The sequence below is a fragment of the Schistocerca cancellata genome, chromosome 1, assembly GCF_023864275.1.
Source record: "Schistocerca cancellata isolate TAMUIC-IGC-003103 chromosome 1, iqSchCanc2.1, whole genome shotgun sequence".
NCBI lineage: Eukaryota > Metazoa > Arthropoda > Insecta > Orthoptera > Acrididae > Schistocerca > Schistocerca cancellata.
In genome coordinates, this window is record NC_064626.1 from 298,253,648 (window position 1) to 298,271,738 (window position 18,091).

Consider the following 18,091-nt stretch of genomic DNA (forward strand, 5'->3'; position numbering starts at 1 on the left):
ATCTGCATGGCCAGACACAGGTTTGAACCATCATCCTCCCGACTACAAGTCCAGTGTGCTAACCACTGTGCCACCTCACATAGTTGTCAGGCTAGTCCAGGGAATATTCAAAGAGTTCCTGTTCCTAGTTCTGCAAAAGTGAACATTTGTTCTTGTCTCGTGTTTATCCCAGTTGTCATTGGGTGAGTATAAGCATGTGAAATATGTATAGAATTAGGATAGCCGTTGTTTTGTTATTGATGAAATACATTTTGCATGGATTGTTGGCTCTCAGACCATACGTTTTTACCAAAGAAAAGCTCTTCTGGCTCCAATAGAGTTACCCGACATCATTATCCATAGTTCTTGTGTACAGGCAAGGAGCAATTGTTTCACACTAACACAGGTATTTAGTTCCTGATTAGGTACAACACATGAAATAGTTTGCTATGTAGATTATCTGTGTATGGTCTCCAGTTCAGTTTTGTGTTGAGGTAGATACTCAGTAATTTGATAGTGCCTTTGTCATGGTATCATTATCTTTTAAGGAGAATACTATACTATCAGTTTTGGAGCCCAAGGGTCGACTTCAATAACCAGGTTGAAATGGAAGTAGGTTGCAGTAGTTACACAGAGACGAAGAGCCACACAAGGGAGATTAGAGTGGAGAGCTGCATCAAACCACAAGAGCTGCAAGACTACGACAATATCATCTTCATTAAAATATATAAAGTAAACCCTAGAAATTTTCAATGTATAGTTTTGTTGAAAACTCAGTTTATAAGCAATTTTGTTTATTTCATATGAAGGCACTTACTGCTTGGTCTCCATGGGAACGAAGGCTCTGTTTTCTGCTCCCCTTTGTGATGCGCCAGTTTCTGTGCCTGTTACGAATGTCACCTATAGGGGGAGGAGATCCAGCAACATTGATACATGTTATACTACAGGTAAAGTACATCTATTTCCATACTGTATTACTATTGTAAGACTGTACATAGCAGTCAACGCCAACAGACTGTAGATATACAGCATCAATATGCACTCATCCTTGTACACTTCATTATTACTATGTATATCAATGGTAAGTGCATGGCAGAGGGCACTTCTCACTGTAACTGTTATTAGGGTTTCTTGCCATTACATTCACTTTTGTCCTCTGTAATTATCATAATCTCATTTTCACAATGTGCATGGAAGTTGTATACGTGGATCAGTATATATTACCAGATTGCTTGCTTAAAGCTGGTTCTTGAAGCTTTATAAGTGGGCTTTCATGTGATAGTTTGGGTCTCTATTTAAAAGTCGGCCAGTTCAGTCCTTTCAGCTTCTCAACAATGCTCTCCTCATGCGTCAGACAAATTTGTAACCATTCCTGCTGCTTTTCTTTGAATATATGTTACATCCACTGGTAATCCTATTTGGTATGAGCCCCAACCAACATTAGCACTATTTTAGGATGGGTTGTACAACCGTTTTGTATGCAATCTCCTTTGTAAATGTATTGTATTTTCTTAGTATCCTACCCATGAGCCAAAATGTGTCAATGCTTTAACTGCAAATGAGCTTAGATGATCATGAAATAGTGTTCTAAATGCAGTCTTCTACCGCTACCTCTCTAAGAAATCTTGCCACGTTTCTTGCTAGTACACTACAAGGAAAAAATTGAATCACATACAAGGATCATTTCAGTGTAATGAAGAGTTATATTTGGTAGTACATGGCACAGTCGCATTAATGGGCACCTGTCAAAAGTCAGAATATCCACCTTTTGCTATGCAGATGTGCAGGAAGTGTGTCAGTGAGGTTTTGTAAGATAACGACAGGGATGTAGAGCTATGCCAACCCCTATGCCATGGTTAGCTGCACTAAGTTTCTTGGTGAAGATCCATAGCATGAACAGTTTATATACTGCAAGCTGTGTGACACATTGCATTGTCCTGCTGGTATATGCCATCATGCCGAGAGGGGGAAAAAAAAAAAAAAAAAAAAAAAAAAAAACGGCATATAGGGGTTGACATGGTCCCCAAGGAAATATGTGTACTTCTGTTCATCCATTGGGCCTTCCAGGATAATCAGACCACCCAGAGAATGCCATGATAATGATCCCCAGACAATACTGCTCCCTCATCTAGCCTGGATGATTGTTGCAAGGTATTTGCCATCTGACTGATGAAGCATAAAATGTGATTCGTCTGGAAAGCCCACCTGTCACCACTCAGCGCACATCCAGTTGTCCTACTGGTATGCAAAATCCAGCTTTCATTGCAGATGAACAGTAATCAGCAAGAGTACATGAACGAGGCACCTACTGCAGAGACCCATACGCAGAAATGTTCACTGAATGGTCATTGAGGAGAGACTGTTGGTAGCCCCTTGATTCATCTTGGCAGTCAGTTCTCCGACATCTGCACATCTATTCACCCATACACAATCTCCATAACTGTTGTTCACCCCTGTCATCTATGGCACATGATGCACAACAATTGCCTTGGCACCAGTTTTGTTTAGCGCTGTTTTGTCGTGCATGGGACACTTTAGCCACAGCATCAAGCAATTTAAAAACTTAGTCAAAATTTCAATTAAAAATTAATTATGTGCAATATCCACACCATAATACTGAGTTTCTTGTAATATGATAAAAATTTTTGGAGCAGGAAATTGTTATGTAAATAATTGGTTACTTATCTTGTTGAAAAGGGGTGTTGAGAAACGTTTGTCAAATTTCTATATCATTCTTGTCCATTACAGAAGAATTTTTTTGATTATTCTATATTCCTATTTGATTTGGAGGATTTTGATTAATTACAAATTCTTATGGAAAATCTCTTAATGTTCTTCGTGTATTCATCATAACCCTTTTTAACACACAAACTAAATTTTTTGACAATATGACCCTGCCTCTGACTGCAAGACTGAGAAAACTTCGCTAAGATTCTTGTATTTGCAGCTGCAATTATTTTTTAAACTTCTTGACAATCAATGGAAAGTTAGGGTTTACAATATAATTATAGTTTTATAATTAAAATGATTTTGATACAAGATTTGCTTTATTTTTTCTTGTTTTAATATGATTACAATGACAACTTTTCACCAAAATTTTACTTTTTTTTAAATGAAATCGAGGACTTTTCACATAAAACATATTTCAATATTTTTTCATATTTATGTTGGGCTTTAGGATTCACCTGCAAGAATTATAATATTAATTAGCATGCACATTCTTCCAATAATTGTCACTTTTCAAAATTAATGTACTTTTGTGAAAATTACGTAAATTATGTAGATTTAACAATTCAGTTTCTTGCATAACGCTATCATTATTTCATCCAGTCAGTTATTTCATTTATACAGTGATGAATGCAAATAAAAGAAAAATCACAGAAAAGTGAACATACATGAATAATACTAATGTAATACTATGCAGCAATATAAGAATTGAAATATTAACTTTAAAAAAGTGAAATGTACTGGTGTATTGTGATGCATATTTATTGTTTGTAATGTGTTGCTCAGTGGTAAATCTTGGCCTGTTACTGTATAGTACACAGTTCAATGGCTCAGACTTTAACTCTCACTTACTGATGATCTCACAAGTGTAAATAGCAACCTTTGATACACAGTAACAATCATATTGCAGTTTAGTAATGGTTTTAGTTGAATAAGGAGACCAGTTTCAGTACCCCATATGGGCTTAGTGGAGCAGAGAGCTGTGGATCTTTTTCAGTGTGTACATACATGAGACAACCAGGAAATCTTGGAAAAATTTGGGAATTTTTTCATTCTGCAAAAATACAGGAGAAGAAAAGAAGTTTTTTTAGAATTCTGGGAATTTTTTGTTGTTTTAGTTTTTAGTTAAATATTGTAATTTTGACTGGTAAGAACTGATACTCTAAGAAAGAATTTTACTTTAACCTACTATTTCAGAATAACACTGCAGCAATAAGACATAAACAAGGCAATAAAACCAACACAAAACTTTAGTTGCAAAGAAAATGAGCCATTTACAACAACAAAAGACAGTGCTCACACAAGTGTCTGCTGACAAAACGTGTCAAAGGCTTTAGGCTGAAGACTATGCAATGCTTTGTAATGACAAACTGCTTTCAATGAGTGTGACATCAAACATGTTTACATTTCTAACAGGTTTCAGGAAAATATTGAGAATGGGGGTTTGAGAAGCATTACTTTCAAAGTAAGTTTCCTTTTATGCAAGATGAATTACATTATGTCTGAGAATGTGTGATGAATTTCTTAAATCATGAAGCATTTCACTCTCAATCAAAATTTAACACTTTGAGGACAAGCCAATTAGAAAATTTTTGGGCCTAGAAGACCTATGCCATTATTAAAAATTTTAATGATACATTTGTTTTTGATATGTCAATCTTAAAGGGTAACACACACTAGAAAAGGCCAACCTTCAACATTAGTTTTTCATCCTTATTTTAGTTCTTTCATAGATTTCAAATGATGCAATAACAATGGCAAAAAGTACAATCATCCTTAAAAAAGTGTGAGGTGAGTTCTTGAGGAATTTCACAATTAATTGGCTTTCCTATGGAAAGGTTGAAGTGCCCTGGCATGCAGACAGATATTTTTCAATAAGAGTAATACCACTTTGCTTCTTTTCTGCTTGTTTTGCCAATGAATGGTCTCATCTTCTCCAAGTCATATTCCAAATAGCTCTAATGTTTGCTACTGCTTTTTCGAAAGTAATTCTATAAACAGACTACGGAAGGCAGAACCTGTCAAGTGACAGGTAGCAGGATGTCTGTTCCTTGCTTTCATATGAAATGAATGCAGATTTCAAGTGACAGGTGGTGTGTGCATCAAGAAAATCGTGGCCCACATTATACTTGCGCCTGTTCTCCAAAGTGTTAATTGTAATGTGGAAACATATGTGTCAAATTCAACTACTACACTCCTGGAAATTGAAATAAGAACACCGTGAATTCATTGTCCCAGGAAGGGGAAACTTTATTGACACATTCCTGGGGTCAGATACATCACATGATCACACTGACAGAACCACAGGCACATAGACACAGGCAACAGAGCATGCACAATGTCGCCACTAGCACAGTGTATATCCACCTTTCTCCCATGGAGACGATCGTAGAGATGCTGGATGTAGTCCTGTGGAACGGCTTGCCATGCCATTTCCACCTGGTGCCTCAGTTGGACCAGCGTTCGTGCTGGACGTGCAGACCGCGTGAGACGACGCTTCATCCAGTCCCAAACATGCTCAATGGGGGACAGATCCGGAAATCTTGCTGGCCAGGGTAGTTGACTTACACCTTCTAGAGCACGTTGGGTGGCACGGGATACATGCGGACGTGCATTGTCCTGTTGGAACAGCAAGTTCCCTTGCCGGTCTAGGAATGGTAGAACGATGGGTTCGATGACGGTTTGGATGTACCGTGCACTATTCAGTGTCCCCTCGACGATCACCAGAGGCGTACGGCCAGTGTAGGAGATCGCTCCCCACACCTTGATGCCGGGTGTTGGCCCTGTGTGCCTCGGTCGTATGCAGTCCTGATTGTGGTGCTCACCTGCACGGTGCCAAACATGCATACGACCATCATTGGCACCAAGACAGAAGCGACTCTCATCGCTGAAGACGACACGTCTCCATTTGTCCCTCCATTCACACCTGTCGCAACACCACTGGAGGCGGGCTGCACGATGTTGGAGCGTGAGCGGAAGACGGTCTAACAGTGTGCGGGACCATAGCCCAGCTTCATGGAGACGGTTGCGAATGGTCCTCGCCGATACCCCAGGAGCAACAGTGTCCCTAATTTGCTGGGAAGTGGTGGTGCGGTCCCCTACGGCACTGCGTAGGATCCTACGGTCTTGGCGTGCATCCGTGCGTCGCTGCGGTCCGGTCCCAGGTCGACGGGCACGTGCACCTTCCGCCGACCACTGGCGACAACATCGATGTACTGTGGAGACCTCACGCCCCACGTGTTGAGCAATTCGGCGGTACGTCCACCCGGCCTCCCGCATGCCCACTATACGCCCTCGCTCAAAGTCCGTCAACTGCACATACGGTTCACGTCCACGCTGTCGCGGCATGCTACCAGTGTTAAAGACTGCGATGGAGCTCCGTATGCCACGGCAAACTGGCTGACACTGACGGCGGCGGTGCACAAATGCTGCGCAGCTAGCACCATTCGACGGCCAACACCGCGGTTCCTGGTGTGTCCGCTGTGCCGTGCGTGTGATCATTGCTTGTACAGCCCTCTCGCAGTGTCCTGAGCAAGTATGGTGGGTCTGACACACCGGTGTCAATGTGTTCTTTTTTCCATTTCCAGGAGTGTATATTCACTGCTTTAAAATTTGCTTTTGATCAGGACAAGTTTGTCTTTTAGCTCTTTCCTTCCCCAATTATTTTTATTTAATACAAAAACTTTGGTGTGCAGTTTAACCATTAGTAAAATGTGCTCTGATTAACCTTATGATTTTTTTTCCCTTCTATAGTTGTAGACTAATAGAGAGATTTTCTTCTGTTTAATATTTTGACAGTTTTTAAAAATTTACACAGATTTGGTTATCATATGCATATGGGTATAACCACTTCTTTTCTTCTGACAGTATACTCTACTTGACCTATTCATATCAGTAAAAGAGATATGTATGGCAGTTTTGTGGTGTAAGATATGCCAGGGGTAGATGCACATACAACTGTTGTCTCTCCACAGGAGATGGTTTTCAGTGATATACACTGAAACACTGGAAGTTACATCTGTCCAAGGTGTCTTTCCTGGTTATTCATAAGATGGCTACTGTTCGTACAGTGAATTGCTCTCTACATAAATTTGTTTAGAGAGGTCATGCAGAACTTAGACTATAAGTGTACAATTTTTACCCTTGGCCACTGTTGAAAACCGGAACACAACATAACTGATACATTGACATAACTGTCTACAGTAATCTATCAATAGCTCCATCCAGCTTCTCATAGGCCTGTGGCGCCGATGAAATTGACACCAACATTGATATGCATTCATCTTTGGACTCTAAGCATTATCTTTGGCTGTTCCACCATGTTCAGATCAGTTCTTTGTGATCCTTGTATGTGTTAAGGTCAATAAATGAACTATTGCTAAATGGGTGTGATTATTGGTGCAACCAGTCTGGTAATCCTCCTTACTGGTGACCCCGAGTTGTAACGTCTTCCGTTTTTGCCGTTTTACTGTGTCTGCGACCTCCGCGTCAGCTATTTTCACGTGTATTACATTGACACAGCATTCGATCAATGACTTCGGCCCAGTGCCTAATGCCAGATTTTGTGATCGACATGAATTGTGTTGCGGGCGATGTACACCCACCAGGACGGCACCACGATGCCTCTCACTCAATGATTCTTCTGATTTCGCCAGATGTTTTTGAGCCTGCAACAATACGTGAGGTTAAGAGTGCGCATGACTCTGGCTATCAAATGCCTTTGTTCCCGCCACATGTGCCCTTCCTCATCAGCTGTGCAGTTACCTCTTACGGATCTCCGTGCACTGCGTGACCAATGCCAATTTCTGCAAATGCTTCATCGGACAACCTACTACCACCAGGACAACGATTTGTCACACCGCAATCCGTGCAGTACCATGCCGATACCTGCCATGTGGCCGAAACTGCTTTGTTCACAGGTCTACCTCGTCAGCATCCAACCACACCAGCGCCTGCCTCGGTTCAGCATCAGCACATGCCTTCCTACTTCGATACCTCGGCCTGCAACAGTAGCAATAACTTGTTATCTGTGCCTGACCTCCACCTCCGTCCCACTGCTACATCTCAGTGTTTTGTGCCATGACATTCACCTTATCTGTACACCATTTTGAGTGGAGTGACTATGAACAGTGAACATTTACACATTCCGTCCCATGTTTGACATCATTTCCCACACTGTGCTTCTGGACAGCCCGCACCTCCACAGCATCCCTGCAATACAGGTGGACCCGGCTCTGATCATACGTCAAGCTTTCCGTGGACTAACATGCATTCTCAAACTTTGAACTTTTACTCTCCTGTCACCCCTGCGCCGGCTCCAGTCGAGCTTCCGCTACCATTCTTGGTACATCTCAGTGCCTCATCCACGTCGGTGTGCCGCGACGCATCAATCCGAACACACCCGCAACGTGTCAAGCTTCTGCAGCTGCAATCGACACATTACGGTGTCTCGCCCATGTCAGCCTTCCACGTTGCGACGGATCGCGCTCAACCACAACATGTCACCTTCATGCTGCCACCCGAACAGCCATCATTGCCACATCCCCTGAAGGCACACTCTCCTGGAATACTACAGCAACAACAGCTCAATTCAGGCAGTGCCCCGACGCCTACCGACACTGCCGCCATTTAATCCTGACAGAGCAACAACCTGGCTCAAAATTGTGGACGAAGCGTTCGACCATTACAAACTCGACGAGTCAACCCGGTTTCTGTGCCTCATCACCCACGTGCATGACCAGGAGGACTTGATTGCTGACCTGGTCGACGTCCCAGACTCATCTACCCAGTACACTCTAGAAAAAAGACAGTACTACGTCGGCTTGCACACTCAACTGAGGCAGCAATACCACAAGTGCTCCACGTCGAGTGACTAGGCAATGACAAACCTTCCCAGTTCTGGAGACAGCTATGTGCCCTGGTCAGTGCCAATCTATTCTCTGACACAGCTATCCTCGCCATCTGGTCAGATAAACTATCTCCTCACATCCGCTTTGCTCTGGCTCAAAGGTCTTCTGACCTGTCGAGCAAAGAATGACAATTGTTGACAAGCAACATGATGCATCACTGCTCTATTTCGCCAGCCACTGCCTACCTGACAAGTCTCAGGTTCAGGCTCACCGCCCTGCGGCCGGACGCGGCCAGGGCCGTACTATACCAACCATTCCGCTCGCTCCGGGAAGCAGTAAACAAGCAACTGGGACATCACTGGCTCCACTCACAGTCACGCCCCCTCCTGCAACAGAACCTGCTGTGGCCACCGAACCTCGGCCACCACCACTGGCAACGAACTTTCAACAGGAAATGCAATCGCACTACCTGTACTGTTACTTCCACACATGGTTTGGTGAGGCAGCACGAAACTGCAGATCACCCTGCTACTTCCCAAATACCAATCGCAGGTAGGCCCGGGTGCCGCCTCCTGTGCACAACATAACAGGCACTCCACAGTGCTCCATTCTGTCCAGGAACGACCGGCTAATTGGGGACGACTTTACATTAAAGACATTTCATTGGGATACCTTTTCCTAGCGGACACAGGCGCCAATGTTTCACTGCTGCCTACGTCCTTAGCATCATCAAACATCCGCCCTCATCATACTTCTCTGCAAGCCATGAATTCAACTAAACTACAATGCTCGGGTTCAACTTCCCACGTCGTCTCACTCTCCGCAAACTGCAAACTTGAGTGGACTTTTTTAGTGTGCGAAATTGATGAACCTATACTAGGCATTGACTTCTTGTGACACCACAAACTTTCACCAGACCTAGTGTGAAACACCGTGTTTCATCATCCATCCAAGACTCACTTCGCCCTGTGCTCAGTTGAGCAAACTGCCCTGTGACACATCGTTCTAGGCTCATCTCATCTGTACATGCTCGTCTCTGTCCAGTACATTACAAGAAACCACGCACAAGTGTCTTGTCGAGCTCGAACATGTCGCTCGCCTATGCAAGGAAAACTTCGAGCTCTCCCTCCGACTCTACAAAACACAGCTCCAGCTCTTGTAGTCCCAGCAATCGAGCCTCCCGCTACCCCTCGCAACTGTGCTATCAAGACTGCCATAACATGTACTGACAGTTCTGCAGGGCCACACCCTCCTAACACGGCAACGTTTGACACTCGGCCGGACACAAGTGCGCATGCGCAACAAGCGTCACGTGTTCCCAAACTGACGGCTCTTACCCCGCCCCTCGCGGACAGCACCTCAAACTATGCAACTTCGGCTCCTGTGCACTGCCGTGCGACTGCCACTGACAACACAAACAGTGCACTTGTGCCAAGCGTTTCGCCCGTGACCATGCTGCCACAGGCTGCACCCTCGAACAATGGACTCACCAACGCCTCACGAGCTCCACCAAGCTCGCCCGACCACGGTGCCACTGCTTCGGGCCGGCGGCCATCCTGTCGCGTTGACTCCTGGGACACTTTGCCGCCTCGGCTCCCGTCAGATCCACCGAGTGGCTCTGAACACACGACCATGCCTTGCCTGCCCCGCCTGCCACACACTGTAAACAAACTGCCTCCCGTGCCGTCGGCAACATTTCCGTCATCACCAATGGCACGGTTCACAAGCTTCACCTCACGCCAGGTCCCCCGATCTCCAGTAAACCACATCGATTTTGTCCTGAGTGCCTCTCCGAACTTAAAAATCAGATTTCTGAACAACTAATTTGAGTCGGCCCTGTTCAATGAGATTTGTAACATTTGCAGCATCTGGCACATCCATACCACAGCATATCAACCGCAAAGTAAGGGCACTGCACTTTCCAGGTGACTATTCGATGCCATGACTCTCTATGGACGGAGGCCCTTCCCCTTGTGCTACTCAGCATTCGTGCGATCTATAAGGAAGACCTCAAAGGCAGAATAGCCGAGTTCGTATACGGCCACAACATTGTTCTCCCTGGTGAACTTGTGAGCCCTTCTGCTTCTCTCCCTCAGTCTGACTTACCTTCCTTCATGGACTGTGTCAGACGCCACTTCATCAATCTCCATATCTCTCCACTCACCAGCCATTCCCGCCCAGAGATTCACGTCCTGAAATCTCTGGACAATTGTGAGTACGTCATGCTCAGAGATGACACTCTTCGTGCTCCCCTCCAACCTCCATATACAGACCCGTACAGAGTTCTCCGGCGCTCAAACACCTATGACATCCAGATGAAAGATTCAGCTGTTACAGTCTCTCTCAACGGAATTAAGCCTGCTCATGTCGAGCCTTCTTCTACCCCCCTTCAGGCCACGACCACGCCACTCACTGTCATGGCTCATGACGCTCCGACCAGTCCCTCCATGTCGGACTTACACAATTGATTGAGTGACTTCTAGCTCCAGTCGTCAAGCTCTCCTCCAACCTCACCCCCTATTCAGGTCTCACGCACTCAGTCAAGTGACCACATGCTCCCCACGTCGAGATTACCTACGATCACGCCCTTGCTTCTGGGCCCTTCGCTGGTCCCTTCAACCTCTCCACCATCGCCTGCCTCGCCGTGTCGAGGTTTCTCACACCCCCCATCTTGAACGTGCCCTCGCTCGAGGTGTTTGTGCATGTCCCCCCAGACGTAATCCATGACATCTCAATAATACTGCGTGATTATTCACTGTTCGTCGTGTGTTTCTCTTCATTCAGTGTTCATGACACAACCTCCGCCATTCCCTGCCACTTGATGAAATGTGTTTCCCTCCTGCCCAACGTCGACCTGGACATGCTTCTTGTGTTCGCCGTGCCCACCGGAGACATTGTCGTCCTCACTCCATTCCAACCGCAAACCGCCGGCCTACCTGTCGCTGCACACCCAGCACACCCAGTACGACGCCCGGCTCACTTCAACGACTTCCAGGTTCGGCGGCCGAACCTTCCCTCATGACATCTACTCACGCAACTCCCTGACGACGGTACCGAGCTGACTATGGTCCAGTTCCCACGGACCACCCCTGCTGACACCATAGTCACGCCCCCCCCCCCCCCGGCCTCTCTCTACTCCGTATTGCAAAGGGGGGTGGGGGTGGGGGGGGGCTGGGCTATGTGGTGCCAATGGAATCAATACCAACATCGATATGCATTCATCTTTGGACTCTAAGCATTATCTTTGGCTGTTCCGCCATGTTCATATCAGTTCTTTGTGATCCTTGTATGTGTTAAGGTCAGTAAATGAACTATTGCTAAATAGGTGTGATTATTGGTGCAACAAACCCGGTAATCCTCCTTAGGCCTATAAAGTAGTTTCATTCAAATAGCTGTGGAGTCAATGCATAACAGCGATCTCATAAATAGTTACATATAGTACCATATATAATTATTGGTTACTGTGTTTGGTTACTTTCTTGATGTGTGCCATATGTGCCAATTAGTCAGCAGTTTAGAAGAAGCAGTTTAGAAGTAATACATAGAAAAACCAGTGAAATTAAATTTTTCCCACATCATCATTGAAACAAGAAAAATAACCAAATCTTTAAGAAGTAAATATTCATATACGATCTACATTTCTGCAACCACAATGAAAAGTTCTAGCTCTGTGGTATGATTTGTTAGACCATGTACAGCTTAAAGTATTTAATTAATTCAAAGCAATTTCCTAGTCAAGTTGAAATGTCCCTTTGGTGACATTTTTCTGTCCAATTTTTTCCTCGTCCTAAAGCAGGAGACAATGCAAGAGGCTACATAAATCTGTGTTTAAGTCTGCTGAGGTTAACTACTTTGAAAGAGAAATACTTTGAACACTTTAATAGTTCCAAAGGCAAGAATAGATAAACTGTTTATTCATATCTCTGCTATAATTATGTAACATAACAGTCTTGAATCTCATGTGGGATCAAATTTAAAATAAACAATTTCAAGTATTACACCATTTATAGTCATTATTTCACATTTATTATTCATTACTTAATGTTGTATGGAAGAATTATATATTATATACCATTTGACACTAAACATGCAATGTCAGCAACAAAATCACCAATTCTTATCATTTATTATTGACATGGCCCCGCAGGCATTAGCTGGGATATATACCGGTGAAAACATCAGACAATGCCCGAATGCCCATACTTTGAATACGTGGAAGTTGTGGGGAGTACGGGCAGGTACCATTTTTCTAATAAAAGTTTTTTTTTACCTTTAAAATTTTACAACTTTATTAGCTTGATCTTAAAATAGTAAGTGAACATTCATTATCATGAACAGCAAGATCCTCAATGTTGTTTCTTAATGAAAGTTCCTGAAGCATTATTTAACCAACAGTCTCTTGAATAATTTAATTTGATTTGATTTTTTATTGGTCCAGTTTTATCATACAGCACAAATTGTACAATTGATATTGGACAGGTCAAAGATAAGTTACAATAATACATAGTATTAGCAAAATAGTAGGCAAATTAAAAATAGGTACCTATTACAATTAATTCTGTTACATATTCAGAAATTCTCCAACAGAATAGAAACAGTGCTTCATTAGAAATGCCTTTACTTTAGCTTTAAATATTGGATGAGTAGCACTTTTTTTTCCTCTGGTATCTTATTGCGTAGTATTACACCAATGTTAATTATGCTCCTCTGATAGATGGTTGTTCTGTGATATTTTTTATGTACATTTGATTTCCCTCTGGTACTATAGTTGTGTACATTTTTGTTCTGTAGCAGTTTGCCTGTTTTCAGGAGGTAGTCCCTAGTGAACAAGATAGTTTCATAGATGAATAAACTTGGAACATTTAGAACACCAAGCTCAGTAAAATGGGATTTACAGGACTCCATCTTTTTAAGGCCACAAATTATTCTTAGAGCTCTTTTTTGCATTCTAAAAACCTTTACACTGTGAGTTGAGTATCCCAAGAAAATGATCCCATATCGGACTAGTGAGTGGAAATGTGCATAGTATGCCTGCAGTACTGTTGTTTTGCTTGTTGTAGCGTTTAAAATTCTTAGGCCATAGCACACAGATGATAGTTTCCTAAACAAGTTATTTATATGTGTGTCCCACTTTAAGTCTTGCTGAACCCATAGACCCAAAAATTTAGTGACACTTACATTTTCTAGGGGATCATTTTTTAATTGTGCTTGAATAGACATTTGATTAGTTGGAGGAATTAAATGAAAATCGACACACACAGTTTTTTCAGTATTTATAATGAGTTTGTTTTTTGTGAACCACTCAGAAAGTATTTTCATCGGCAAACAGGATAGTTTTTGTGGGACTCATATATTCAACTAAGTCGTCCACATAAATCAAAAAGAGTAGTGGACATAAGATTGAACCCTGTGGTACACCATATTTTATTGGTAATTCGCTAGAAAGAAAGGAGTTGTCTCTTGGTTTATCCTTTTTGTTGAACTCATACTGAAGTGATACTTTCTGCCTGCAGTTTTTTTTAGGTATGAACACAACCAGCTATGTGCTACACCTCTTACTCCTAGTCTTTCTAATTTTTTGAGCAGAATGTTATGGTCCAGGATGTCAAAGGCTTTTGATAGATCTAGAAATATACCTGCAGCTAATTTATGTTGATCAAGGGATTTTAAAATGGAGTCTAAGAATTTGAAAATTGCTGTCTGTGTAGATTTAGACTTCCTAAAACCATGTTGTTGTACTGTAAGAGGTGCATATTTATTTATGAAACTTAAAAGCCTGTCATAGAAGAGTTTTTCTAGAATTTTTGAGAAGGAACTTAACTGTGACATGGGTCATTAGTTTGATATTTTTTCAGAAGAACATATTTTTAGCAGTGGTAAAACTTTTGCTATTTTAAAAACATTTGAAAATACACCAGCTTTTAAAGAGAGGTTGAAAATTTTTGCCAAAGGGTTTGCTATGTGGTGATCACATGCTTTGAAATCAGGTACTTCATCAAGACCACTTGACATTTTATTGCTTAATGATTTAATTTTACTTATAATTTCATTGGGGTTTGTTTCATAAACATACATACAAGCCGTCGAGATCACTGACTTGCTGGAGAAACTTGGGACTGGTCCTTGAAAGTGTACCTGAATGAGGTCTTCAGCTAGAGAAGAAGTATTCATTGAATTTTTCCACAACTGAATTTGGGTCTGTGACTTTTGAGCCTTCTAGTGTTAATGAATTTTTCTTTGGTGCTGAACTACAAGTTTCTTACTTTATAACTCTCCACGTGGATCTCATTTTGTTAGACGAGTTTCTTATCAAATTGTCATTCCATATAATTTTTGCCTCTTTGACTACTGTACCATAGATTCTTTTGTAGGCCTTTGAATAATCTGCGAATTCTTGGGTTACTCTATATTTCTTTCAACAGTACTGCATAAATATGCTTCTCTCACTGGAAAATTTTATGCCTTTAGTTACTCATTACTTATTATTGTTAGGTTATACTGTTTTTACTACTTTTGGAAATGCTACATTAAAATGGTGAAGAAAGATGTTCTGAAAACTCATGTACATGCTATCAACATTGTTCTGGGTGGCGATGCTTTCCCTATTTTCCCCAGAGATTAAAAATTCTAATGCTATCTTCAGAAAAGGTTCTTTTTTCATCTACTTTTTTGGAACTGCTACTACTTGTTGGCATTTCTATACACAGCAGTTGTTGGGTTGTTTTAGGGGGAGGAGACCAGACAGCAGGTCATAGGTCTCATTGGATTAGGGAAGGACAGGGAAGGAAGTCGGTCGTGCCCTTTCAAAGGAACCATCCCGGCATTTGCCGGGAGCAATTTAGGGAAATCACGAAAAACCTATATCAGGATGGCCGGACCCATATACACAGCAGCTGTGCCTCATGATCACTACAACCCATGCTCAGTACTCTGCTTGTGACTCTATAATTTGTTTCTGAGATGAATATTTGGGCAATAATGTAATTTGTGCATTCTGTTAATCTTGTTGGGGAGTGTATTGTGGGGATCATATTGAATGTGTTGGTCATATTTATCAAAGCATCTCTGGTGCTGCTGTCTTCTGAAAAATCAATACTGAAATCCCCACAAAGCACTATCTTTATATTTAGTGTACTGATCCTGATCAGCAGAACCTCTAGTTTATTCATGACGACTGGCAGGTTTCCACCTGGTGCTCAATATATGTTAATAACTATGAAAATTAAGCTCTGGCAGTTTAGTAATGGAAAGTTCAAAGTCTTTTTCAATTGAGTCAATATAACTTTTACTGACATCACAGAACTTTATTTGTTCTTTCACAAAGATAGCAGAGCCACCATGTTTGGAAAACTCTCAGCTAAAATGACTTGCTAATCTATATCCTGAGATTAAGGTTAATGTTACTTAGCCATTTTGTAGCCAATGTTCAGTAATGCAAATTATGTCTGCATTTAGTGCATACTGGAGTAGTGTTTCCAACATGTAAATTTTATTTGTCAGTGACTGAATGTTATGGTGTAGTATAGCAAAATTTGGGTATTTAGTAACTTAAGCTGAAACGGTTTCTGATTCTTTATCTAATGGCATTTCTAATACAGCACTTACTCTAAAAATTTTTGGTATCTTTCTTGTGTGTGGCTTCTGTTTGCTGGTGGCAATCAGCAGGTGAGTTAACTTCTGGAGCTTGTATAAGATTTGCTTCATCCACATCTGTCCTCTTCTGTTTAAACTATTTCATAATTTTCATTTGACTGATGACTTGATTGTTTGTTTCTCGTACTCTGAAAAGAATTTTTCTGAAAAAAATATTTTTAGAGCATTTAAAGAGCATTTTCCTATCACGTGTGTTTATGTGCCACACCTGCTTTTCTGTCATCCACTTTTCTGCATATATTTTAGATCTTTATATCCCCTACATTGCACGTTAGGTTGTTTTTTTTTTAACTCCCAAGTGTGTTGGCTATCCTTGGAATGATACAACCATCGGTATTCTTTTGTTTCTGCTGTTTGTAAACAACATGCTTTCAAACACGTGGTTAGTTTTGTTCAAGTGCGATTTCGAGTAGTTGTTATAGAAAACTTGCAGGTATACTATGGGCAGGCAATTAAGAGAAATAAAGAATGTCTGGAGGCAATGAAGAGAGATGTTTGGGCCATTTCTTCCATGAGTCCTCTACTAATGATAAGCCATGTCATGGATTGTGTCCATCAGGAGAAAATTCATGGTGCAAATACAATAGTGCTCAAGCAACTAGAGAATCTTATTCTCACCAGCACTCTCTTCCTGCTGCTGTTATTACAGCAATTAAACCTATTATCAGAGACTTGGCTCATCCTGACCTTCTAAGGAAATGTCTGCATGGGCAGACACAGAACCCAAATGAATGCTTCAACAGCATAATTTGGAACCGCCTTCCTAAAACTGTATTTGTAGGCATTTATACAATGAAACTAGGAGTTCATGATGCTGTTATTACATTCAATTGTGGTAATATTGGAAAGTGTTGGGTACTGAAAAAGCTGGAAATTAATCCTGATGAAAATATGATCACTGGGCTGTAACATTGCGATAAAATGAGGATAGTCGATGCAGACAGGTCTGCATCTAATATGGCCAAGAAAACAAGACAAACATCCAGGAAGGTGGAAAAGAAGCTGGAAGACCTGCTAGAGGCCAAAGAAGGGCCATCATATGCAGCAGAACAGTTTTAATTAACTGTAAGTAACAAATTCAAAAGTTTTTTCTTGAAAGTCAATTTCCCGCAAACTAAAATTTTCAGTACATATGCCCCATTATCATAGATAAATGAATGAAATTTTCAGAGACTCTGCGTAACATAAAAAGCCACCTCTGGTACTACATTCATTAATATTCCCCCATTAGGAAGTTCACAAAAAATATTTTCTGCAGAAAAAACTTAATATTTTTTTGTTAATAAATTTAAAAAAGTATTTCTTAAAAACTATAAAATGGATAAAGTAGATTTCAGTACAGTTGACTCTAGTAGCACCATGTAACATACAGTAAAATATTAAGGTCCTGCATCAAATAGTATTTTTACAGAAATGCGTCAAATTCTTGCCTATATTAACATGGGTTAGATAGGCAGGGTGTGGTCCCCTTGCCGGTAAACATTTCCTCATTTCTGTAATAACCTTGTATGTCTCGTTTCTACAGACTTCTTTTGATTCTCCTATTAATGCAGCGAAATCATCTTTATTCAAACTAGCTACATCAGTTGATGTTAGGTCTGTTATTTCACTCAATGGAGCCCCTGGCTTTATGAAACCAGATGCCTTGAAACTACATGTTCTCATCAACATTGCAGAAATTTCACGGCCGTGACTATCACCTAACACACAGATTGTTTTATGTTTCACCAGAGGATTTAAGGTGGTTCTTCTCACCTGGCTAGTCTTGTTTTTTCGCCACACGTATTCTAAATGTTCTTCAGTTTGCAGTTTCGTTGGAGATATGTTTTTTCACGTAGTTTCTTTTGTTGCATTGAAGTCTGCAGTAGTGTAACTTAGGTGTG

At 41.6% G+C, this 18,091-nt stretch overlaps 1 protein-coding gene across 4 annotated transcripts in view; it reads left to right on the forward strand.

Moving 5' to 3' along the window:
• LOC126171852 (progestin and adipoQ receptor family member 4) overlaps positions 1 to 18,091 on the forward strand; it is a 204,212-nt gene that overhangs the window by 158,800 nt on the left and 27,321 nt on the right. For 2 of the 4 annotated variants that reach the window (XM_049920830.1, XM_049920832.1), the window contains one exon: positions 789 to 926. The exons of the other annotated variants lie outside the window; for them this stretch is intronic. In XM_049920830.1, the coding sequence (XP_049776787.1) occupies positions 789 to 926 (138 nt within the window). The remainder of the gene's footprint in view (positions 1 to 788; positions 927 to 18,091) is intronic. 4 annotated transcript variants of the gene reach the window in all.